Source organism: Chiloscyllium plagiosum, unplaced genomic scaffold (genome assembly GCF_037043375.1).
Source record: "Chiloscyllium plagiosum isolate Xiang-an unplaced genomic scaffold, Cpla_swu_hap1 HiC_scaffold_16, whole genome shotgun sequence".
Taxonomy (NCBI): domain Eukaryota; kingdom Metazoa; phylum Chordata; class Chondrichthyes; order Orectolobiformes; family Hemiscylliidae; genus Chiloscyllium; species Chiloscyllium plagiosum.
In genome coordinates, this window is record NW_028270154.1 from 89,386,043 (window position 1) to 89,411,167 (window position 25,125).

The 25,125-nt window shown below is 38.0% G+C and overlaps 1 protein-coding gene across 2 annotated transcripts in view; it reads right to left on the reverse strand.

Moving 5' to 3' along the window:
• LOC122556833 (matrin-3-like) overlaps positions 1 to 25,125 on the reverse strand; it is a 54,681-nt gene that overhangs the window by 17,973 nt on the left and 11,583 nt on the right. For both annotated transcript variants that reach the window (XM_087995510.1, XM_043704063.2), the window contains exons 2-11: positions 24,005 to 25,071; positions 19,047 to 19,108; positions 14,237 to 14,275; positions 13,206 to 13,303; positions 10,609 to 10,646; positions 8,513 to 8,647; positions 8,070 to 8,201; positions 5,110 to 5,253; positions 4,326 to 4,457; positions 1,792 to 1,844 (exon numbers count right to left, since the gene is read on the reverse strand). In XM_087995510.1, the coding sequence (XP_087851636.1) occupies positions 1,792 to 1,844; positions 4,326 to 4,457; positions 5,110 to 5,253; positions 8,070 to 8,201; positions 8,513 to 8,647; positions 10,609 to 10,646; positions 13,206 to 13,303; positions 14,237 to 14,275; positions 19,047 to 19,108; positions 24,005 to 24,898 (1,727 nt within the window). In that variant the 5' untranslated portion in view covers positions 24,899 to 25,071. The remainder of the gene's footprint in view (positions 1 to 1,791; positions 1,845 to 4,325; positions 4,458 to 5,109; positions 5,254 to 8,069; positions 8,202 to 8,512; positions 8,648 to 10,608; positions 10,647 to 13,205; positions 13,304 to 14,236; positions 14,276 to 19,046; positions 19,109 to 24,004; positions 25,072 to 25,125) is intronic.

The window sequence follows — 25,125 nt, forward strand, 5'->3', positions numbered from 1 at the left end:
AACTTTATTTACCTGATTCAAAACCTTCATATTTGTACTTATGTGTCAAGGAAGTTTTCCATTTTTAATATCAGTAGTTAGAAATCGAAACGGAAAGCAAATTTGAAGAAGGCTCATTGAAATAATAATAACTGAACAGTGAAACCACAAAGAAGCAACCTAGATGACAGCCTACAATTCTTGTATAATTCACAAATACCATTTCCAGGTGCTTGACATTGTGAAAATCATTTTAACACTAAAATAAGTCATCAACGACGTGCTGTAAAAGATCAATTATGACAGCACACAATTTTGTTATGATAAACAATAAATTTTAAGTCTCACAAATTACTTCATTTGATTCTCAACGACCAAAAAAACCATTGTGGAACTTGCAAATTTTATTTAAAAACTGCTTATTGAAACATGCTTGAACAGTACATAGCTAGGAAGGCAAACTTCATGCTCAATTCAAAACCAAAGTACTGTAGATACTGCAAGTTTGAAATGAAAACAGTTGTCACAAAAGATTAAACAACCTAAAATGTCAACTAGAATTATTTTCCTTCTGCAGGTGCTCTGAAAAGGACAAATCTAAGGCATAAAGATTTTGAGAGGGAATTTCAGAGTTTGGACCCTGGACAACAGCTGCCATTGGTGAAATGCTGATAATTGGAAATGTGCCAAAGGCCGAACTGAGTCCAGATCTCTGAAGGTTATCTGGCCACAGGATATTATAGATAAGGAGAGACTTGAAAACAAGAACAGAAAGTGCTGGAGAAACTCAGCAGGTCTGTCACATCAGTGAAGAGAGAAACAGACTTAACATTTGGTGTCCAACTTCTTTGGAACTGAAAGGAGTAGAAAGAGTGTTTTAAGTTGTGAAAAAAGGGAGGAGCAGCAAACGGTGCAGATGGAAAAGGTTTCCCAGTGCAAAAGGCAAAGGGATTGCTGATAGCAGTTGAGAAGACATGCAAGTGGAATAGGTATTAATGGCATGTCTAAGCAGCAGAAAATAGTCAGTTCTACTGAGTGCAAGCCACGCAAACAAGTTAACATGGTAATACAAATCGAAGAGAGAATTCATGGTCCGAAGTTGTTGAACTCAAATGTTGAGTCGTGAAAGCTGTCAAGTGCTGAAGCATAAAATAAAGTTCTATCCCACCACTGTATGCTGGACTTTATTGAATAATGTAATAGGCCGAGGACAGAAATGTGAGCATAAGAGCAAGATATGGCAGTAACTGGAAGGTTGTGGATTTTCTTGAGACAGAGAAGAGGTGCTCTGCAAAGTAGTCACTCAGTTTTTGTTTGGTCTTGCCAATGCAGAGAAGGCCTTTTTGTGCAGCGAATATGGCAGATTGGATTGAAAGTAGTACAAGTAAATCATTGTTTCACCTGGGTGATTACTGGATGCCAGACATGCTGAGTTTCTCCAGTACTTACGATTTTTGTTTTAGTTTCCAGCATCTGCAGTACATTGCTTTTATTTTAGGCTTTAAACAAAAGGGCTCTTAAAAAGCAAGGCATTGCTTAACTGGGAATCAATATAGGCCAATCATCTGATGGATGAATGGTACGTGAGACAATTTAGGGCATGGCTAGAGTTTTGGATGATCACAAAGTTTTGAAAAGTAAAATATCGGGGTCCAGAAATTGGAAGAATTGAATCAAAATGTTACAAGGTATGGATGACTATTTCAGATTAACTGAGGGAAGGTAAAGCTAGACAAAGTGAGAGAAGTGAAAACAAGCAGTCCCACATATAACACAGATGTATGATCTGAAGGCAACTATAAAGGCAGTTACCTGTCTGCTTCATCCTGTTCTTTCAACAGTTCCTGAACCTTGATGCTTGGTTTCTAAAACAATAGATTAAACGCACATTGTTTCAAATTTTGGCCAGCCATATAAAACTGCTCAGGTTCAACAATGTTCTTCACATGGATCCCATATTCTTTATATACCAGAGCTAGATAGACGAATATCAAATTATGAGATAATCTAGATCAAAAGGTCAAATAGAAAGACGGGGTATTTCATTTCACATCAAGTAAAAATACAGTAAAGCAGGTAGAATTCCATTAACTTACACCACACGGCTTTGTGAAATAATAAATAAGTATACAATGAACAACATATCATTTTACTCAAAAACAATTGCCAACTCTCTCTGTTTGCACATTCCTTCTGGGACAAGTGAAAGTTTGAGATTTCAGACATTTATCTGAAGGTTGACTAACTTAGTACAACACTCAAGATTCAGCCTGCTCACAGTTAAAAATGAAGAGCTGAACAATTCCAGCTCAGTAAAGAATTAAAGATGTCCAACACAATGGCTATGAGCTTGACCAATGAATAAGCTGAGCTGGCAACATTGTTCGAGAGAGTAATATTTTAATTTTCTCTGATTTGGTCGTACATAAGTGGCATACTACTGAAAAGAGATTGAGGTTGGCAAAGCTTTTTGTATTGTAGGATTAACACAAGTGTACTAAATTTCTTCTCTCATTTCCCTTACAGCAGCACCTCTAAAAGATTGTTGGAAATGGAGTTGGACGGGTAGATATTTTCCTCTAACATCACGGTCCACTGTCAAAAATGTTTGACAACTAAACCAGTTTTACCCCAATATTTTCACTTGCCATCACACTAACAGTTATCAAAATGAATGGGAAGGATGGTGTTTAATTTGATGAAATCCTAATGAGGTGATAACTCATTTCAAGTTGGACAGCATCAATCTCATGTCAGACTCTGTTTTCAGCCACAAGTGTCAAAAATCCACCTCATAAGTGTACATTGCAATGGTAACACAATTTTTGATTATAAAGCAAATTATTACTTGCATTTATGACAGCTTATGCCATAACCTAGAAACTAGATTACGGCCTGGTGCCACCTGAATTCTGGCCTATTCTCTCATATGGCTTCACCCTGACACTGCATACAAGATCAGTCCAAGTTTTGAGAACCAATGCTTTAGAGTGGAAACTTGTTAAGGTGAGATATGGTTGACTTGTTCAAATGTACAGGCTTGGATAGAGTAAATAAGAAAAACAACTTGCAATGACAGGAGAATCAATAATAAAGATCTTTGACCAAAGAACCATAAGGCAATTATTAGACATTTAAGAAGCAAGTGCATAATTTGAAAGACTACTGGTAGCTCATTAAGGGGTAACTATTAAACAGAAACTGAATAAATACTTGCCCATTTGTCAATTTGTGCAATGCTATCTCACAGCAAAGTGGTTGATGCCAAAACATTGAATGTTTTCAAAAAAGAGTTAGATATAGTTCTTAGGGCTAAAGGGGTTAAAACCTATGGGGCAAAAGCAGGGTTCTCAATTAGATGATCAATTATGATTATAGGCTCAAGGGGCAGAATGGCACAGTCCTGTTCCTACTCTCCATGTTTCGAAAACTAATTGTAAAAAATGCAGAGCTAAGAGCATGAGATGGGGAGCCAGACTACTTAAATAAGTATTTCAAAGAGCTGGGACAGGTACAATCAATCAGTTGAATAACTCCTATCTCTGCTGAACGATTCCGTGAGATATAGCACATGGAGATCGACCACTGAATTATATTAAGACGCAGTTCTCACTACAAAAGTGGCAACACTAGACAGATAGTTGTTTTTTTAAAAAAGGCTGTCATTTGAATTCAACTATTTTAACAATATAGAAATCTCATTTGGTACTGCTCAAGACAGTTCATAACAATACTAAATCAAGGAGAAAACCAATATCTATACTGCATGAGAGGACAGTGCTGATTGGTTGGGAAGTGGACTCTGGTAGAGATGTTGCCATGGAGAATGCACCACAAATGCTAATTGATAGTTAGGTGCCGACTGTTTAAATTAACATTAGGCAGATTGACTCTGAACTAAAATGACTGTCACCTGTTTTGTTAAGCCGAGACAGTGCATGTACATGTTCTTTTGCTTGGCAGTTATCCATCAATCAGCATTAAAAGGCATGCCCTCTGTGACAATACTACCACCATAGTCCGAGCTGAAAATGGGAAGAAGGGCTTATGCCCGAAACGTCAATTCTCCTGTTCCCTGGATGCTGCCTGACCTGCTGCGCTTTTCCAGCAACACATTTTCAGGTCTGATCTCCAGCATCTGCAGTCCTCACTTTCTCCTACTACCATAGTCCACTTGCCAACAAGTCAACACTCTCCTGTGTGTAAAAATGTTGACTTTCTTCTTGAATTAGAATTCCTATTAAATGTTCTGCTGAGTGCAATGCAAAAGGCTTGGCAAAATGTATCCCTTCTCAATAAAATTAAGATAATTTAATGAAAGACAATTTAAGCAAAACATTGCTTACCTTTAATACAAGTGTCTTATATTTCTGAGATGCATCGACAGTTACTTTTCGGCCATGAAATATTAAAGGTGTTTTCTTGTAATGTTTAACCATGTCTACCATACATTTCTTTGACTCCATTTCCAGAAATGCCTGATGGTTACAATATTGATTAATGAGGATAAATGTACACAAGGCTGAACCACAACCAGTTATAGCTTCAACATATAAACTATGTAAATAAAAGAGGTCCTTGTAGACAGTGTCTCAACCTTGCCATGTTTCGTCTTCTGCACAGCACTGTTCCTACCTACCTCATGGATGGTACAAGACTGGGTAACTCCTGAGGAGTAGTGGTTGTAAAAACACAGTCTTCACTGTGAAAGTGAACTCCGTTAATAATCTAAATATTCCATTACCGGTAATCCCTTTCACAATTTGTCAAGGTTTTTCTTAAAACAGGAAATACATCCAATTATATAGATATTAAAAGGTACTGTAGGCAAACTTGAACTAAGTTAAACGTAAATTCCCAAGCTGTACTCACACCAATATGAGGTAAACAGGGGACAAGAACTTAAAGGCTCCTAAAAGAAATGTGGACAAGAGGGTGGGACTCCAAACAGAGGGAATTCAATAGGTGTCCTGGCATTTTCTCCTTTGCTAGCAATTTTTTTTCATGGTGCAAAATGCACTTGAATCTTCGAGTCAACTTATGAGTTGCTCGGTTAAGTTTTCATTTCAGAAGTTCCCAGCATATAATCAAGCCCTTCATCTCCCTTAAACAGAAATATTTTGACAGTACCTGATTGCGGAGTCTCATCACAATATAATTAAGCACTTTTCCAAAGCTAGTACCAATTTTCACAATGTCAGCATCTGAGTAACCAGAAGGAGGGAGGTTCTGGAGGAGTGCTACCCTGCCGCCGCTCCGCTCTTGCTTTTGCTTCTGAAAAGATAATAAAAATGCATTATTAACATGTAATAACTTAATGGATGAATTTTCATTTCAAAACAAACTAAGTAATGCAAAGGACTCTCTAAATTAATAGTCTCTCAAAGATTTTATAAAGGTTTTTAACCGCAAGATATCTCTAAATGCCAAACATTTGGCATTTAATTACATGGACTCAATTTCTCAGTTGAAGCAATCAATAGGTCAGGTCATAAAATTCCAAGTAGGAGTAGCAGACTATTTGGCTGGCCAAGCTCCTGAAGAAGGGCTTATGCCCGAAACTTCGATTCTCCTGCTCCTTGGATGCTGCCTGACCTGCTGCGCTTTTCCAGCAACACATTTTTCAAGCTTGTACCCCGCAACTCCACATTCCAGCATGTCCCCCATACCTCAACCCCATTGTCGAACAGACGTCTGTCCTATCTCAGCCTTGAACGTAGTCAACTACCCCTCACTGCTCACTGAAGAGGAGAATTTCAAAGACTAATGTCCCTCATGGCCACCGTTGCCAATTTGGTTCATCCAATTTACATGATTAAACCATATATGATCATTTCAGTACCATTTTTACAAGTTCCTATTACTTAGAGTCATATTCCGCCTTACAGTTTAGCGCATGTTATAAGCCTTACAAACCACTCCCACCAATGACTTCAGTACTTTGCTGTTTCTCACCTCCACTTGAATTGATCTCATACCTTGATCTCCCAAGCCAAGATTATTTCTCACAACTGCACTGACCTCATTTGTTTTTTAAAAACAAAGCTACCTCATCACCTTTTCCTTTCTTCTTATTCTTATCAGTTGCCCTTAAATATTTGGGTCTCAACCTAGTCATTTTGTAACCATGTCTCTGTTATGTCTTTCACATCATACTCATTTGTGCGTGTGTCAACTCTGTCACCTTGTTACAAATGCTGCATGCATTCAGATCAAGGCCCTTTATTCCACCTTGTCCCTCCAGTAATCTCCACTGCCTCCAGCACGCACAGGATGTCAGTTAGCTGAATCTGCTAACTGTATGAGAAATACTAGCGGTGGCTTGAGAACTCAAGTTGTTGCTGCCACAATATCAATGTGTGTTTTAAAAACAAACAGCAGGACTACTCAAATATTGGTATAACAGGCCATGATAGTCTATCCATAAAGAGAGTTCAAGACTTAGGTCACTATCTTTAATAAAGCATGATCCATTTTTCCCTTCTAATTGCTGATATCAGTAACTTCCCCATTATGCCAATCTTAAGGATTTGGAACTCTTCCTTTGAATCCCGGATACCAGTTGCATGAGACTTTTAGATGCTCAGGTGCCAGATAATGAGGACTTTACCATATTTTCCATGCCTCTAGACACATCCTTATGTTTGTATGCTCTATTCCTTCCCATCAGACTCTTATTGTCACACACTAATGCACTGTCAGTACTCATTCCAAATCTCCATTAACCACTTAATTTAAAGCCCGCTCAACAGCCTCAATTATACCATGGGCCAGGGTAGTGGACCTTAGTAAAGGCTATCTCAATAATACAGCTCCCACTTTCACTAGTGTCAATGCCACATGAATTGAAATCCACTTCTACCACATCTATCCCCAAGCCATACATTCAACTCTCTACACCTGATATCATTTTGATCATGGGGCTCGGGTCATAATTCAAAATTAGCTTAATGGTTTTGCTCTAACTTTCAGTCTCAATTGCTCATAATCCCTCTTTCTCCATCCTATTGGTATTTATCTGGACCACCATTGGATACTTCACCTCCCACTTTAAATCCCTCACTGGTTCCAAGAAATGCCCTGAACCATGGCACTAAGCATGCAGAGCATTTGGGAATCTCACATTTCCCTGTGGTTAGCAGGACCTCCACCTCAACTATATTGCCATCTATTGCAGGTGCATTTCTTTATCCTAACCCCAAAGGGGCGGCATGGTGGCTCAGTGGTTAGCACTCCTGCCTCACAGCATCAGGGCCCCAGGTTCGATTCCAGCCTCGGTCAACTCTGTCCGTGTGGAGTTTGCACATTCTCCCCATGTCTGCAAAGGTTTCCTCTAGGTGCTGCAGTTTCTTCCCACAAGCCAAAGATGTACAGTTTAGGCGAATTGGCCATGCTGAATTGTCCATAGTGTTCAGGGACCTTTAGGCTAAGTGCATTAGTCAGTGGTAAATATAGGATAGGGGAATGGGTCTAGGTGGGTTACTCTTTGGAAGGTCAGTGTGAACTTGTTGGGCCGAAGGGCCTGTTTCCACACTGTAGGGATTCTAATTCTAATTTGAACTGAATAGTAATTTCGGTGTTATAAGCTTGCTCATCTTGCCTGTAGCTTTTGCTGTCGTTCACCTTATGGGACAAGTGCATGAACTAAGAATCCTTCACCTTGATTGCAATCTCACAATCCTGAAGCATCCAATCTAACTGGTGTGCGCTAACAGATCAAGAATTGGATTTCCTTTGCCTTTGTGGCAAACAGCTGAAAAGAGCTTTTAACTTGCTAGGCAATCCCAGGGAAGAGTGAGAGAATGCAACAAAGTCAAACGAAGTAGGGAGGTATCAAATTTCAAATGTAATTTAACAGACAATTGCAAGAATTTATAAAGGTTTCACCTTCAGTGTACTGTGACACAAAAGTTTTTTGTTTCATTAATTAATTTAATCATTGTCATCTGAGCAATGGGAAGAATCAGTATCAGTGCACAAAGGGCATTAAAAATAGAACTGAACATACAACTTTATTGATATAGTGGCAGAAAAATGCAGTGGTCAAACATTTCTGAAATATTAATGAACCAATGATTGAGTCTGATTACCTTCAAATCGATTTCCTTGTATTTGTGAGACATTCCCACTCGAACCCTTTTGCCATAAAGGATGGCTGGCTTCATACTGTAAAAGGCAACTGCTGTTTGTGCTTGCGCATTGGTCGCCATTTCCACAAATCCCTAGATTTTGGTTTTAAAGACAAAATTCAAAGTAATGCTTACAATGAAAATAAATGTACTGTCAGAACAATCCTATACTAGAGAATAAATATGACCAGAAATTAATGAAATCCACAAAAGACAATTTTCATTTCTGAATTTTGCAATTTTATTGATAATAAGCAAATTAATTGGATATGCATCTTTTAAGTTTCAGCTTTCATACACCTTTGAGAAGCAAAGTTATCACCAATCCCCAACTATACGCATCATTAGACTAAACGTGGTTCGCTAACTTCTCTTCACAGAGAAGACAAATTTATTCTACTCACCTCACTCTTGGTATTTAAAAGCAAGTATTTTGTAATAATTCCAAAAGGTTGTGCGAGTTGCAGGATATCTTTCACTTTGCATTTTCCTTTTGGTAATTCTGTCATGTGAAGCACTCGACCAGGTTCATCCATTTGCTTTGCAAAGGAACATCATAATTGTTTACTTGAAGTACAGAGTATTCCATTGGAAAGAAATATTCAAAATTACTCTTCCCTTTTCCTCAATTCTTAAGCTTACTCAAGAACAATATGCTGCTTCAACTTCACTTGGCTATAGTAGCATTTAATTTCAAGATTATTACAAAGAATGATGTATGTTAAAACTGCATTTCACATCAACTTTTATTTTAAATATTGGCACTTGGTAATAACTGCTAATAGCAGTAAATTCAACTGGGAGAAATCTGGCTTTCACCAACAATATTGAGCAAATTCAATATTAGAGACCAGGGTACTTCTGCACTGGTAATGTTACATTTCTCAAAAAACAAACTAGCCACATGCTGGAAGTCCAACCCAATTTCCCCAAGCAGCAATTATTCACTTCCTCCATGCAACTGGAACTCAAAAAGTTTTAGAGACTAAGAATGTGAACTACCTCAATTTGTATATATACCAATAGCCTGCTGAATTTTGACTTTTCAGGTGGATCATGAACAAAATAATAACAGTAGATCTCTTAGTGATAGGCTTATCTAAAATGTTATCAAATTTAAAAAAAGATATTTTTTTCTTGGTTTCACTAACTTACAAATCTGCAGCTTAGTTACTTGGCTACATCTATTCCTTTTGCCAATACAAAAGATGAACAAGGCCATTAAAAAAACACCATTGCCATATTCATGAGGTAGAATTGAAAAGGAGCGAAGTCATATTAAATTTGCGAAGAACCCAGTATAGGCTGCATTTGTAAAGTACAATCTGGGTCTCCAAATTATTTAAATAAAAGGACAGACTGGACATGAAAACGTTCAAAAGATTTATTACAATAATATCATAATGAAGAGGGTTTTTTTATTCAAAACAAATGAACATTATGGGGCTCTTTTCTCTGAAAGAAAGTCTGAGGCAGACAGGATAGAGATCATTGATTATGATATTTAAGATTACGAGATGGATGAAGAAGGTAGACACTGTGACTTTCCTACTTCCAAGAGGCCAAACTGGAGGCTATAAATATGGAAGAGTTACTGATAATTCCCATGGAACACTTAGGAGATTTCTTTTCCTCTTTGCAGAGAGCAGAACACACTACCAAAGGAGCAGCTGAGATGCATTGCACATAGAGATGCATTTATGGGTAAGATTGATAAATACAATGGTGGAAAGCAACAGAAGGTGGTTTTACTTCAGTTAACTGAAATTCAATGGGTGGAGGTTCAATGTAGCATTAACATTGCTGTAATTCCATTTGTTCAACAGCTGCAAAAAGTATATACCCAAAATACCACACCAAAAATCATGCTTTATCATGATTTCCACAACTGCTGAGTATTCAGTTAAGGGTGCAAGTGAGAAGTTTTATTTAAGGCAAAATAGCTTCATTATTTACAGCATACATCACTTAAATAAAGTGTGAACACTGCACGATGTTTCTATTGCTTAGTGTGTGTTTTTTCATGAATTACATGGAGCTCGTGATCAATCAGCACTCTCCTGGTCCCATAGGTGCCGATTAATAAAAAGTTTGCTCTACTACGCAACCATAAGCTACACAGTTATTTCTGTGGGTTTTAGCTAGAATATGGCAGGAAATCTCATGAAAGAGCTTGCTCATCTAAGAGATTTTCTCAAAAAAAAGATAAAACCGTTAATATCTCATCTAGGATCAATGCAACACAATACATTTAAAGTCATTATTTTTGCTTATATTGCCCACTGCATTACTGCCCATTGCATTACTGCCCACTAATGTATTACTTTCATTTTTAAAATTAAGAATGTGTTTCACATCTTTTCCAATTCTGATTTAAATTTCAATGCATTAGCTGATCCAAAACTAAAGGAACAATTTCACCCAACCCTAAATCACCTAGGACCAATGGAATTTTTAATATCTCTGATATTATTCGTGCTGTAATAAAGTAAAAACTGACCATGTTTCGTTTGTTCTGCATTTGACCTTTGCGGTTTCCTGAAAAAAAACATACCATGAGCTCTGAATAATACGCAATTACTTCTATTTACAAAGGTAACAATAATTTATATTTAACTTTAATTTTCTAATGGGATAGTTCGCACCTCCAAATTTCAAACAACACTGTATAACACAGTTCAGATATTAAAACCAGGTATTCTAATCTCAATAAGAGGGCACTAGTAACCTCCACCATGCTCTACTAAAGCCAGAAGTCACACGACATCAGGTCATAGTCCAACAGGTTTACTTGAAATCACAAGCTTTTGAAGTACTGCCCCTTTGTCAGGTGAGGTGAGCAGCACTCAAAAGTCTGTCATTTAAATAAATGAGTTGAACTATAACCTGGTGCTGTTGACTTCTGACTTTTTTCAACCACCACCCCATCCAACACAGACTTCTCCACATCATGCTTTAAACAACATCGGTCCTTTCGCCTTTACTTTCTCACAGTTCAAGGCCCAGATGCTCTTTCTAAAATATAAAAAAAAGTGATTTAACAATACATCTTTAAATTTCAAATATTCATTGAAGCTTGAGGTAAAGGACCACATCTTTAAATTGGCACTCTACAGCCTTCTGGACACAACAGTGAATTCAATAACTTTTGACCATAATCGCTGCACTTTTCTTCCATGTTTTATTGGTGGTGGTTTCTTTCTTTACCATATTTTCAAAAATACAGCAATTCACACCCTATTACGACATATTTGATTCTTTGATAGCTCCATTCTTTTTGCTTGCTGTATTATTGGATCTTTTGCTGTTTAATCTCACTACATTATGAATGACAAGTCATCAAACATTGACAGTTTTGCTGATTTTTAAAGCAATTTTACTATTATTCATGACAATCAGGCAGCTTCTTCTTGAGGCTTTCCCCTCTAGCTAGTTCATGTTCTTTAACTTAAGTTGAAAATCTTTTTATTAAGAACGTTGATCTCAATGAGGAGCCTTCAAGCTAATCCACATCTAACAACCTGCTCTGAAAAACTGTGGTCATATTTTAACAGTGACTAATTCTACCACAACAACTTAGACAATCCACAACATTTTAAAAGGTTTATGTGCCTCGTGTCCTCAAAAGAAAAATCCACATCTTCAAAAACTAATCAATTCTTCCTTGGGTCATACCCCATAAAATAGAGTTCATTGAAGTTTGTGTATTAATATTTGAAATACACTGTTTATAGACTAACAGGGCAACATGTTACCTCTGCCAATGACAATTGCAGATATAATAATTCAGCTACTGAATGGACAACAAGCAAAGGTGCATTTATGGTTAACAATCTCATGATAATAGAGGGGGAATGATTGCCTTGAGTAGCCCCCAATGCCAAGTTAAGTCTTCAAAAGTCATCATGATTTCCTGTTTGGCAGGAAATGGGTAATGATCAAATTCTGGTAAAACACAAATTTGAGTCCCAAATTTAGAGTGAAATCAATTCATTTTTGATTTTATAACACACTCAAAAAAAGAACCACAACAAATCAAAGAGGCTTCTTCAGCTTTTTCTTTTACAAGGGTAAAACTTTACGCACTAACACTACCTACTACCAGGAAATCAATAACACTCACTTATACTAGCCAGGTTCAGCAGGATCATTCCAATAACATTTACCTAAGACTCCCATATGTTTCTAAATGCATTTTTATAAAGATAACCACCTTAGGGCACAAAGACCCAGTTCAAGTCCCACCTGTTCCATAACTTAACATGTTGAATAAAAATCTCTCAAAAGGTGATTCAACCTTCAGTATTTAGTAGAATAAAGAAAGGCTGATAAAATTATATGACTTTCAAACATAGAACATAGAAAAGTACGGCACAAAACAGGCCCTTTGGCCCACGATGTTGTGCCGAGGTTTAATCCTAATGTAAAAAATAACTTAACCTACGCACCCCTCAACTTTCCGCTCTCCATGTGCCTGCCCAGCAGTCACTTAAATGTCCCTAATGACTCTGCTTCCACCACTACCACTGGCAACGCATTCCATGCATTCACAATGAACATTGTGGAAAATGCAAATATATCTATTATTTACTATACATAATAAAAAGCTACAAATACAAATAATACCAAAACATTGGCACAAAATCAACTTTATCAGTAACTTTTGCTAATCTTGTGGCTGTTCAAAGTGGAAATTCAGTAATGATGTGACCCAACTTGAAGCCCAATTTCTACTGATACTGATCTGGGTAATGGAATCTTCACTATATATTCACATTTAATGTGTGATTAAAAAAAATGTTTCACTGTAAACCTAAGAATTTCAAAATTAATGATGTATGTAGCTTTTTTAAAGAAATAATTTTGTGAAGAAAAGAAAATGCCCAGGGAGGTATTCAAACCTAATCTGTGATAGTCGTCACCACCAGATCAACCTTTATGCACATAATGGCAGACTATTCACTGTTACTGGGGACTTGATATCTGTACGTTTGCACGTAAAACAGTTATAGAACTGTAAGCAAGGGAATGAGCATACACAAGAGAAAAATTCTTATTTATCTGCGTAATCAGCACACAAAATCATTTTATCCCAACCTCCGTGAGGGTCCATTGCATCCAGTTGTCTGATAGCTGCAAGGAGTGCAGAAGCAGCATCCGGTGCAATATTGGTCTGTTGTGCAGATGGATTGCTCCTAAATGCAAACCACATGAAGATCAGCATTAATATGCAAGTAGGTTCAATTTAACAATCAATTGATGCAACTAACTCTTGAGTAACTAACGGCAAAGTTATAGGAAATTAAACTTAAAAGGATGAATGCAGAATAATGCGCAAAGCAACAAGATCAGAACTCAGTTATATGTCAGAAGATCTTAAATTTGCACTTAGATTGTTTTGTGTATAATTAAACTTACTGTTAATCTGATTTTTAAAACTAGTATACAAGCTTCATACCGAGGAACAACCTAATAATAGAACTTTAAAAACAAGGAGAGAGAAAGTTACTATCTGGAGGGAAGAGACCATTAATAGCAGATAGCCATGAAGAGATCCAAAAGAGAATTAAGAAGAAACATCTTCACCACAATGTGGAGAGAAACTATAATATCAATACGAAGGATGAAACAAATAGTGTTCAGGGATTTCAGGAGAGGCTAGCCAAGCTTGCAGAGAAATACAGTAGAGTACTACATGGCAAGATTAAATGAGCGTAGACAGGAGGGGCCTACGTTCACCACTAATCTTTCCTGCTGCTGTCCGGATCTCTGAGATCCACACGTGACAGCAACTTCCAGAACTGGAAGCATGCTATTCCACATATGAAGACCCACCATGAACCTGCACAGCTGAAACAGAATATTTGAGGAAGTTCAGGTGGAGCATAAATACTGGCATGGACTGGTTAAGCCAAATGGGCTGTTTCTGTGCTGTATGTTCCATGTAGGTAACCAGCACGATGTTGAGAAGAACTTCTAAATGTTGCTGTATTTTGGTACTTTTGAGTGAAACATGCTTTTGTGATAAAGAAAAAACAATAGACACTCTTGCATTCCAATAATACTTCATGGAATGAGCTCTTCACACACCACCCAGATTGGCAATCATAGAAAGCAGTCTGAACTACCTTGTGGATGGTACATCTTCTGGAACCCATTGCGGGTAACTGGAAATAAAAATAAGAATTTGTTAGGCATACAATACCAATCATTTATTTCCCTCTACAACCCCATCGCTCCAACTACCGTGACACTGAATAAAATGCAGTGAAAGCAATATAACACGGAGATTGGAATCCAAGAAGCAAGACTGCATTATGGCTGCATAATCAAAATCACTTGCTGATAATCTCATATAGCAGAGGTTTTCTTCCAATTATTCATTACAGTACTCATGGAACAGAGGAAGTTACAGTCAATGCAAGCCAGAAAAAGAAATGTGAAGTGCTTTCTGCAAGCGACTATTAGCTGCCTCTAGATCCTGAGAATGAGTGAGACTTTTTGAAGCAAAGGCATTATAAAATTTTGCATATAAAACAAATTAGTGCCTTTGGTACACCAAAGGGAATAGGGATTTACATACCAGTCAGTCTTACATTGGTGGTGGGCAAATTAGTGGAGAGGAATCTGAGAGACAGGATGTTTGATTATTTGAAAAAGCATAGTTTGATCCAACATAGCATGGTTTTGAGAGGGGCAGGTCATGCCTCACAAACCTTAGTGAATTCTTTGAGGATGTGACAAAATGCATCGATGAAGGTACAGCAACAGTCGTGGTGTATGTGGATTTTAGCAAGGTGTTTGATAAGGCTCCCCATCGTAGACTCATTCAGAAAGTAAGGAGACATGGGTTACAGGGAAACTTGGCTGTCTGGATACAGAACTGGCTGGCCCATAGAAGGCAGAGGTTGGCAGTAGATGGGATCGGTGACCAGTAGTGTTCCACAGGGATCTGTTCTGGGACCTCTGCTCTTTGTAATTTTTATAAATGACTTGGGGATGATGAAGTGGAAGTGTGGCTTATTAAGTTTGCCGATGACATGAGGGTGGTGGAGTCGTGGATAGTGCAGAGGGCTGTTGTAGGTTGCAATAGGACATTATTAGGTTGCAGAGCTGAGCTGATAAGTGGCAGATGGAGTTCAACCTGGGAAAGTGTGAAGTGATTCATTTTGTAAGATCAAATTTTAATGCAGAATACAGGGTTAAAGGCAGGATTCTTGGCAATGTGGAGGAACAGAGGGATCCTGGGTTCACATCAATAGATCCTTCAAAGCTGCCACCCAAACTCATAGGGTTGTTAAAGTGGAATATGGTGCAATGGTTCTCATTAGCAGGAAATGTGTTGCTGGAAAAGCGCAGCAGGTCAGGCAGCATCCAGGGAACAGGAGAATCGACGTTTCGGGCATAAGCCCTTCTTCAGGCTTATGCCCGAAACGTCGATTCTCCTGTTCCCTGGATGCTGCCTGACCTGCTGCGCTTTTCCAGCAACACATTTCCAGCTCTGATCTCCAGCATCTGCAGACCTCACTTTCTTCTCATTAGCAGGAGGATTGCGTTTAAGAGCCGCAAGGTTATGTTGCAGCTCTATAAAGTCCTGGTTAGACCACACTTGGAATATTGTGTTCAGTTCTGGTCGCCTCATTATAGCAAAGATACAAAAGCTTTATAGAGGTTGCAGAGGAGATCTACCAGGATGCTGCCTGGACCGGAGGTCATGTCTTATGAAAAAAGGTTGAGAGAGCTAGGGTTTTTCTCAGTGGAGCAAAGGGTTTTTCTCAGTGGAGCAAAGGAAGAAAGGTGATTTGATAGTGGCGTACAAGATGATGAGAAGCATAGATAGAGTGGATAGCCAGAGACTTTTTCCCATTTGGAAATGTCTATCACACGTGGGCATAATTTTAAGGTGATTGGAAGAAGGTTTAGGGGAGATGTCAGAGATACGTTCTTTAAACAGTAAATGGTGTGTGCGTGGAATTCACTGTCAGCAGTGATAGTAGAGTCAGAGACATTAGGGACATTGATGTGACTCTTGCATAGGCACAAGGAATATAGTATAATGAAGGGTATGTACATTAGTTTGATCTTAGAGAAGGATAAAAAGGCACAACAATGAGGGCTGAAGGTCCTGTACCGTGTTGTACTGTTCTATGTTCTACCATGGAGAAAATATAGATGGTCAGGAAGAAAGAAAGGAGCTGATTTCCTTCATACACAAAATGCTGATGGGTTTTGCACATTTTTTGTAAAAATTTGGCAGACAGCGAGAGAAGCCATTTTGGAGTTCTTAAGTGTCACTGGACCCAAAAGGTTAACTCTGATTTCTCTCCACAGATGCTACCAGACCTGCTGAGCTTTTTCAGCAATTTCTGTTTCTGAAACCTTTTATGAGGCCTGATGGTTTCAACGATGGATACTCATCACACAGCAAAATAAAAAAAAGTTATACAGTGCTTATACAAGTAACGTCACTTGTATTACAACTATAATTGCCCAGTCAGAACTGCAGCCAGATAGATTAGTGAAAAGAGTAATGTATGCTGTACTCCAATTTTAAAACTGCTTCTGCTCTATCGCCCAAATCACCAAATTAAAAAAGATTTTCATTCGCTGATCCATGAGAACTTTTTGGTAGCCAGTGGACTCCCATGCCATAAGCAAGTTTCTTACATACTGATCTGCATTATAGCACTGTATATAAGGTATCATTTTGAAACTGAATGTGACTTAACCACCAGTTGTTCTATTTGGAGCAAATTCTAGTAACGTTACCATCATCCCACGTTAACAGCCTCATCGATATCACCGTGACATTCAACGTAAAACCATCACTGGAGCCTCCACTACCAACATCTTGAGGGATTACAATGATTCGGACTAGTCAAATAAGTTACCTAAGCGTATGTATATATGAGACTACAAAGGTAAGCTGGAAATCTTGCAGTGAATTAACTCACTTCCAGACTCCCCAAAGCCTGTCCATCACCTACAAGGCCCAAGTCAGGAGTTGCCTGGATGAGTGCAACTCCAACAACATTCAACAAAACTTTCCACTATCCAGGACAAACGGCCTGTTTAACTGGCTAAAACACAGACTTACTCCACCGCTGACATTCAATAGCAGATGTGTGTACCCATCTGCAGGACACATGCAGAAATTCACCAAGGTTCCCTTCAGACAGCACCTTCCAAACCCATGATTACCAACACCTAGAAGAATAAGTGTGGCAGATACATAGGAAGACCAGCACCTGCAAGTTCCCCTCCAATTCAAATACCATTCTGACTCGGAAATCTATCACAATTCCTTCAGTTTCACTGGGTCAAAATCGCTCCTTAATGGGACTATGGCAGTTCAAGGAGGCAGCTCACCATTTTCTCAATGGCAACAAGGAATAGACAATAAATGCTTGGGCAACTAGTGACACCCACACCCTGCGAGTAAAAATTTTTCATAAAATTACCCTTATTGATGAGACAATGGCAAAGTAGTAGTTTTTCATATTTTGGCTTTGATAAGACATCATGGTAGGCCATGGCCAGAAATAGATGCTCCCAATCTATAATGATTTGGACGTTGGAGCCAATTATAATATTGCCAAATGTGCAGAAGTGCATAGAATTGACAGGCATACAAAATGCGATGATGCAGCATAGGGGCTTCAAGAGAATCAGACAGATAGAGTGGACAAGACCACGGCAGACAGAATACTGTGTGTATAAACATGAGGTTAGTCACTACGGAACAGGAACAACTGAGTAGGATATTTCTTAATCTTGAGATACTGAAAATTGTAGATGCCCAAAGGCACTTAAGTGCTCTTGTTCAGAAGTCACAGAGCTAGCATTCAAATGCACTAAGCCATGTGGAAGTCAAATGTCACATTAGCCTTTATTGCAGAAGGACTTGAGCAAAAGGAGCAAAAATATTTTGCTTCATTTAAGTAGAACACTGGTGAGACTGCACTTGAGAGTCTTGTTTGGAGCACTGGTGCCTTTGCTTAAGGAAGGATCTACTTGCTGGAGAGGGGGTAGAACTGAAGGTATCCAGACTTTTCAAGGATAGTGGGACTGTCCAATAAGGAGAGATTAAGTATACAGGGGCTTAACTCTGAACTTAGAATTCTTAAAGAGATAGACAAAGTGCATACAGAATGATGTATGTCTTCGCTGGCAGATCTTTGACCAGGGTTACCCTTTCAGAATAAATAGCAAATCATTTAGAAGTTGGATCAAAAGTGACCTCTTCACTCAGATGCTGGTGAATTCTCTACCCCAAAGCGTAGAGTTTTCTGGTTACTGATAACATCAAGGGATATGCGGAATAGTATAGAAGTATGGCATTAAAGCAGAAAGTCAGCCTTGATGTAGAATGGCAGAAACGACATGAGGGGCAGAATGCTCTAGTCTTGCTACGCTCCTTAAGGGGGAAGATTTCAGGTGGTAAACGAAATAGACTTGGTTTCTTGGCAAAATTATTTTACACTACTGAATCGAATGCATACAAATCAGGACTTAACAGTTTCCAAGAAACACCGATAAAAATCCAGTCAGGACAGTCAACAAGAAGAACATAGCTAATAAGGTGGGCAGGCTCACTCCCTTTCAAACTAATACAGCGATTATTCTTTCTCTTGACACCTGTGTATTATGTAAAAAATGATACAACATTTCAAGTCCTCTTCAGTTATCCACTACCAACAACTCAAATTCACGACTAGTCTATCCAATCAGTGCACCATGTAACTGCACTTACACTATGGTCATGTATTCTGTTATTAAAACAAACTGAGATTAGACTTGCTAAACAAAATCAAAATATCAAATAATTTTACATGATCACGAATGCATGTGCAATCCAAGTACCCTACATAAATAATAGGATTCATTTTTAAAAAACAGTTGAAGTTAATATTTTTATACTAAAGAAGAACTGCATACATTTCCAAAAGCAGTAAGCAACGCCGTTTATGTGCTGGTTCGTTCTTATGTTGGTTCCAATCCTGAATAGGAAAACAAATCACAATAGTTTTAGCATTAAAGTAAAATTTAAACTGCTACAATATACAGTAACTATGTATTAAGAATTATTAATCTTCTTCCAGAACCAATACAAGCAAAAACACTAATTCGACAGTGACATTAACAAATATATAGAAATATATAACAAAAATGCTGCAGGAAATCTTTGTTAACAAGTGCCATTTTTAATCACAGGTTTAAGGCATATCCTGTTATTTAATAATATATGCTGAGTATGCATGTAATTTGAATGCTTAGTTACCTACAGGCTGTGCTTCCTCATTCAGAGCATAAAGTTCAACTCCATCAGAGAAAAGGTCACAATTCCACTAACCCCTTGAATTATTTGTTGCCCCATATGGTAGCTTTTGTTTGTTTTTAATGAGACACCCTTTGCACTTCCACAGTTCCTAGTCTGATGCTTGAAACATTATTAACCTGCTTGATCTTTTCTACATTCTAGCCTAGTCAGTTTTACTGCAGCCCCATCTGTAATTAGTCTAGCTGACTGAAAACCTACCACTTCCCTGATCGATTTGGCTCAGTACCACACCATGTGACATAATTAATTCTAGAACTTATTGGAAGATTATTCCTATAATCACAGTTTTAATCTTGCTGGATACTGATACCAGAAGTGAATAATCTTGTACAGAACAACCATCCAATTTAAACAAGCAGAAGACCTGAGTTGTTGAATGAAATGAAACAACGTTGAACGAAATGTTCAATGAAATAGTATCAACATACAAGCTGGACAAGGCGATTTTCTTGTTTCAGATAGAGGGGAAAAGTATAGTGCTGCACTTGCAAACAAATACAAGCGGGCAGCAAGGGAAAAAGGAGCAAGTATTTAAAGGGGGGGCAACAAAACTCTTAACACGTCTGAGCAAATTATTCAGCTTTTGGTGACTACCTACTCATTTGTACGTGGAGACTTGAGAATAATTTACCATTTCACACAATCATGTAACTTTCCCCTACTGCACTTTTCAACATGAACAAACACATCATTGTGTGCTTTGTGAAAGTTGCTCCACAATATACTCCTTTTGACATCACTGAAGGTGCTATTCAGAAGTCAACTTGTAGGGTTGGGAAAATTAATGTAACTTACGAGGGAAAGGCAACTAAAAGCTTTCGGTTTCCATTTTTTGAAAATTAAACAAATCGATGTACGTTACAACAAATGGTCTTTCTTTTTGTTCTCTTTGTATTTGAGTGCTTTCTAATCTGCTCGATATGTTTTCTAATCCTGCTTCCATGCTCAATTCCAGACCAACTAAACTGCCATTTTTCAAGCAAATTCATATTTTAACATCCTAGTGATTTTTAATGTAAATCTTATTTGGCCCTCCAATAAAACCTTGTTGTATTTGAATCCCTGTACTAAACACAAATTGCATACACAGTATACATTATGTGAATAACAAGGTTTTTCTGTAATCAGTCTAATAGTAACAAAAGAAATAATCACTATCCTAAGCATTGCCTTTAAGTAGATTTGCCTTTTTATTCATGAAACAATACTTAATATTAAAACAAATAATATAAAATTGTGCAATTTTATAAAATTCTCATGCAAAATTACTCCAAATATAGTCAACTTCATTCTTCAAATTAAGTTTTCTCTCCATATAATATTATCGATGCAGTATCACACATGACTAATTTATTTTGCCAATCACAGCATCTCATTAAGGGACTTCCACGTTTTACAGACCACCCCAATGCAAACTCTTCCACTGTTTTCCCGTATGATGAATGAAGCACATATACAAAAATGCTTAGAACCATTTTTCTTTGGGGAAGGGACTGGAATAGTACAATCTTAATTCATGTTAAGAAAGAAAAGAACTCCTGTGCAGACTGCAAAAAATATACTACTTCCTAGTTTCCTATTTTTTATAAATTTCATGATGGCTCATAGGAACAGAGAGTCTCAAAATGAAGGGGGAAGAGAGGAGTGCACTCACCTGCTTAACCATACTAGGGATTCAAAACCGTTCTGAAGAGCAATTAAGAATGGGAAGTAATTACTGACCTAGTCTGTAATTCCCACACCCCCTCAAAGAATAAAAACAAAGCTCTACCATATCAGGGATTCTTAGTAGACCAAGAAGGATAACTGTGCTCAATATTCTTGAACGGTATTTACTTAATATTAAGATCAACTTAGTTGAAAGTAAGATTTGTGGCAACATGCAATGGTTGACCATTGAATTTCAGTGTGTTCTCAAGTATTATGACGCACATTCACAACCCTGCACTGAAAGATTTGAGATTCCTAAGGAATTGAGATATCTTTCTTAGTTCGAACTATCAAGTCATGTGTCTGTCATTTTCAAATGGTAATACTTCAGTAAGTGACAAGCGACTTGGTTTGTGAATATCACACTGATAAGCAGGAATGTGATGAGGGTAGAGAAGTAGGAGACAACACATAACTGAAAATAAGTTAAGAGTGAAAAGTTAAGAGGCCTGAGCAGTACGCGAAGTAGGACCTGAATGTGGGTTTGCCCGCTGAGCTGGAAGCAAGCAAACCAACATCCAGAACCTCAACCTGAGCTACAAATCTTCTCAAAACTCACTAATGAAATAGGACCATTTCTAGCTTGGTACAGAAGTGGAAGGAATCCTCATTTATTCAGCCAGGACAGAAATAACATGATTTTGAACAACAACATTGTGATGCTGCTTAAATTGCCCAAAAAAGGTTTTCACCTGAACATGCAAGCACTTCTTTTAAAAACTATCAGTTTGGAAAATGGTGAGACTACTTTTAGACACTAGATTCAAAGTTTTACAGCCAATTCTATAAATCATCATATGCTGATGGTCTTTCTTGAAACAAAAATCAATCACAAGAGTTTGGTGGTACTAAACTCTGCTTAAATTAATTATTTTTCAATTATAGCAGGTGACTAAATCTGAATCAAGTCACTTGGGGGCTCGAGTTTTTACAGGAAAACATGAAAAAGGTTCCATTCAATACAGTTGTCTGATAGATTTTATCAATCTTAGTTCTGTCTACTTTGAATCAAGAAATTCTTCGCTTTCTGCTAAAGTAATGGTTTGGTTCCAGAGCCTCTTGAGTACAATACTGGTGTTATCTATATTTCAATTAGGCAACATGTCAAAGCAACTTCAAGCTCTTTCTTGATTTTCACAATCTGGTTATTCATTGAGAGTTTGACTGAAAAGATGAATCACTGTGGTTAATTCTTTAGTCCCATCTTTACACACAGAATGAATTACTGCACTGTCACCGTTTAAAAATTTGCTTCCGCTCCTAGTGAGAAAGGGCAAGAAAGCAAATCTATGTAATATCAACTAAATGTTGCCAGATATTGGTATAAATTATCAAATCTAAAACCTAGTTTTTGAAATGAAGACAAGTGCTTTGAATTTATGCCAGGCACCAATTTAGACCAATAACAACCATTACTGTAAACCACGGCCATCTGAAAACCAATAATTCAAAGACATTTGACTCTGCACTGAGAAGTTACAAAAAATTACGCACCAATGTTTTTCACTCAGACAATAACCTCACCAAGGACCAACCAACAGATACCAAATTGAAAAGCAACAATACTGGGCATTGATACACAACTGTCACAGGTAAGGGAAGTCACTTAATGAGATGTGTCATGTTTTCAGAGGGGAAAATCCCAAATTACCACAAGAGTAATTGAGCCATACCTTGGTGTATATTGAGGCCATAATGAATTTTGGCTTGAATAAACATGATTATATGCATTTACCTGGATCAAGCAATTATTTCTAATGTTACTGAGACGGCAGTTTCCAAAAATATTTCTACAGCACACTTCCATAAACAAATTTACAATATGGAATTATTTTCTTACATAAACCTATATAACTAATAATGTACAAAATAAATAGCAAACCTTCCTGATTACTAGAATTCCAACCCTTTCAAAGGAATTTAAACCAATTAAAATTTTCAGCCAACACTTTGCAACAAACAAAATCAAATGTGTGCACAGTACTGTACCACTTACGTCGATAAACGTTTCCATCTACATTAATCTTCACTGAAGTTTTTATCCTAAAATCACTTAAAAGCATCTGAGCCAAAGTGGACTCCAACCACCTGGTTAAGAAAGAATCCCAAACAGATGTTGGAAACAATCTTCTTAATGTAGCTAAACTGGATGTTGGACCACAGATGGTGTCAACTTAACTTTCGTTTACACAAATATGTCTTCACTGGTAATATTTCAGAACGCTCCAACTTTAGTTAATAAGGGGAACGAGAGGACATTGTCACAAGGTAAACAGGAAAACATAAGCCAAAGTGTTGAATGGTGAAAGGAAACCAGTCTTGCATTCAGGTGTGCATTACACACCATCCTCTCTTGAGCATTGTCGTTTGGAGAAAGGCATTTTGCATGCACCAAGTTGCATCAAAATATTAACATAGATAAACAATCGAGATCTAAGGCCCGGTAACTTCATAACATATGGTCTAACTGCCAAGGCGGGCACATAATTTCTGATGGTGAAAGTCATTTCCCCTCTTCTTTTAATTGACAGGTAATGCCAGTGGGTTACAAGTACTGCACACCCCTTTGATTTCACCAAGTCCAAACTACAATAAGTTTCCACCAGCACTCTGTGCATGAATTTGAGATACATACTATAAATGATAACTTGCTTTTAAATGGATGTTAGTTGTCATTAAACTGACAATAACAAAAGATTCTGTGCAGTATTTCATGTTGCTAAGACGTTCCAATGAGTATCTGGAACAAATTAAGACTCAAATGATGCTTCCAAAAGTCCAACAAGAGCTGCCGTTTGTCAGAATTATACTTTAAAAAGCAATTTTTAAATTAGAGGTCACTCACCTTCACAGAATGAACAGTTACATCACACAGCGAACACAAATGAGGGAACATTGTTGGCAAGAAACCATGGTAATCGTTTATGTTGCTCAGTGAAGGAGATCCTCGCTTTCTCTCAAAAAGAGGCCTTTCTTGCCCACGTGAAGGAGAGGGCCCCATTTTTCCATAATCGGAATCATATATTGACTCAGACATACGCATATCATCTCTACGGAAGTCATCACCTCTTAATCGTTCAGTATCATAGTCCTTCCTGTCATAATATCTAGAACTCGACTCTCGAGAGGAACCATGGTCATAATTGACCACTGGATCAGCGTCAGGATCACGACCTTCAAAATTACTTCGAAAGCGCCTCTCTTCCTCCCATTCATTGCGGGAGGTTCTGAAAGAACGATCATCCCGAGGAGAACTGTCACCTCTGCTGTAATTCAAAGATGTTCCTTCATCATTCCTTTTTCTTTTAAGTTGCATAAGAATGTCTGGCAAGGATTCAGGAGTAAGTTTGTCTTCAGGATAGCGGCTCAGTTCATCCAAGTCCCTGGATGAAAGGCCAAAGGTAGCCAAAATATTACTCGCCCTGTCTGCATCAATCTGTTTTTGAACGGCAACTGATGTTTGATTGCGACTGCCTACATCAAACAAGGAAGGCAAAGCACTGCTGAATCGAGAGGGCCCTCCACCTGAAGACATACTTTGATGTCCTTGTCCCACACCTTGCATGTTCACTGCCTGACCCTGTCCAAAATTCATATAGCCACCCATTCGTGCACCCTGGTTCATTCTCCCAAGATTCACATGGACATTTGCAGACTGTGCTGCAGGAAAGAATCCAATATTATGACCATCTTTCTTCATGCCACGACCGTGATCCTGCTGGGCTCTACCCAATGACATTCTGGCACAAGAGAGAGTCTAGTTCAAAACTGGCAAGAGCAGGATAAAGTAATTCTTCAGTGGTTAGTAGATAGCCTTTGTTGGCTCTGTAGAAAGCGGTTTCACTATCTAATTTCGTCTAATAGATGGCTGATGCGAGTAATGGCACAGATTCCTCAGAGAACTTTGCCAGGCTGAAAAGTTAAAACAAAAATGTTAGGTCAGGGATCTCAAGGCCTCAGAAAGGA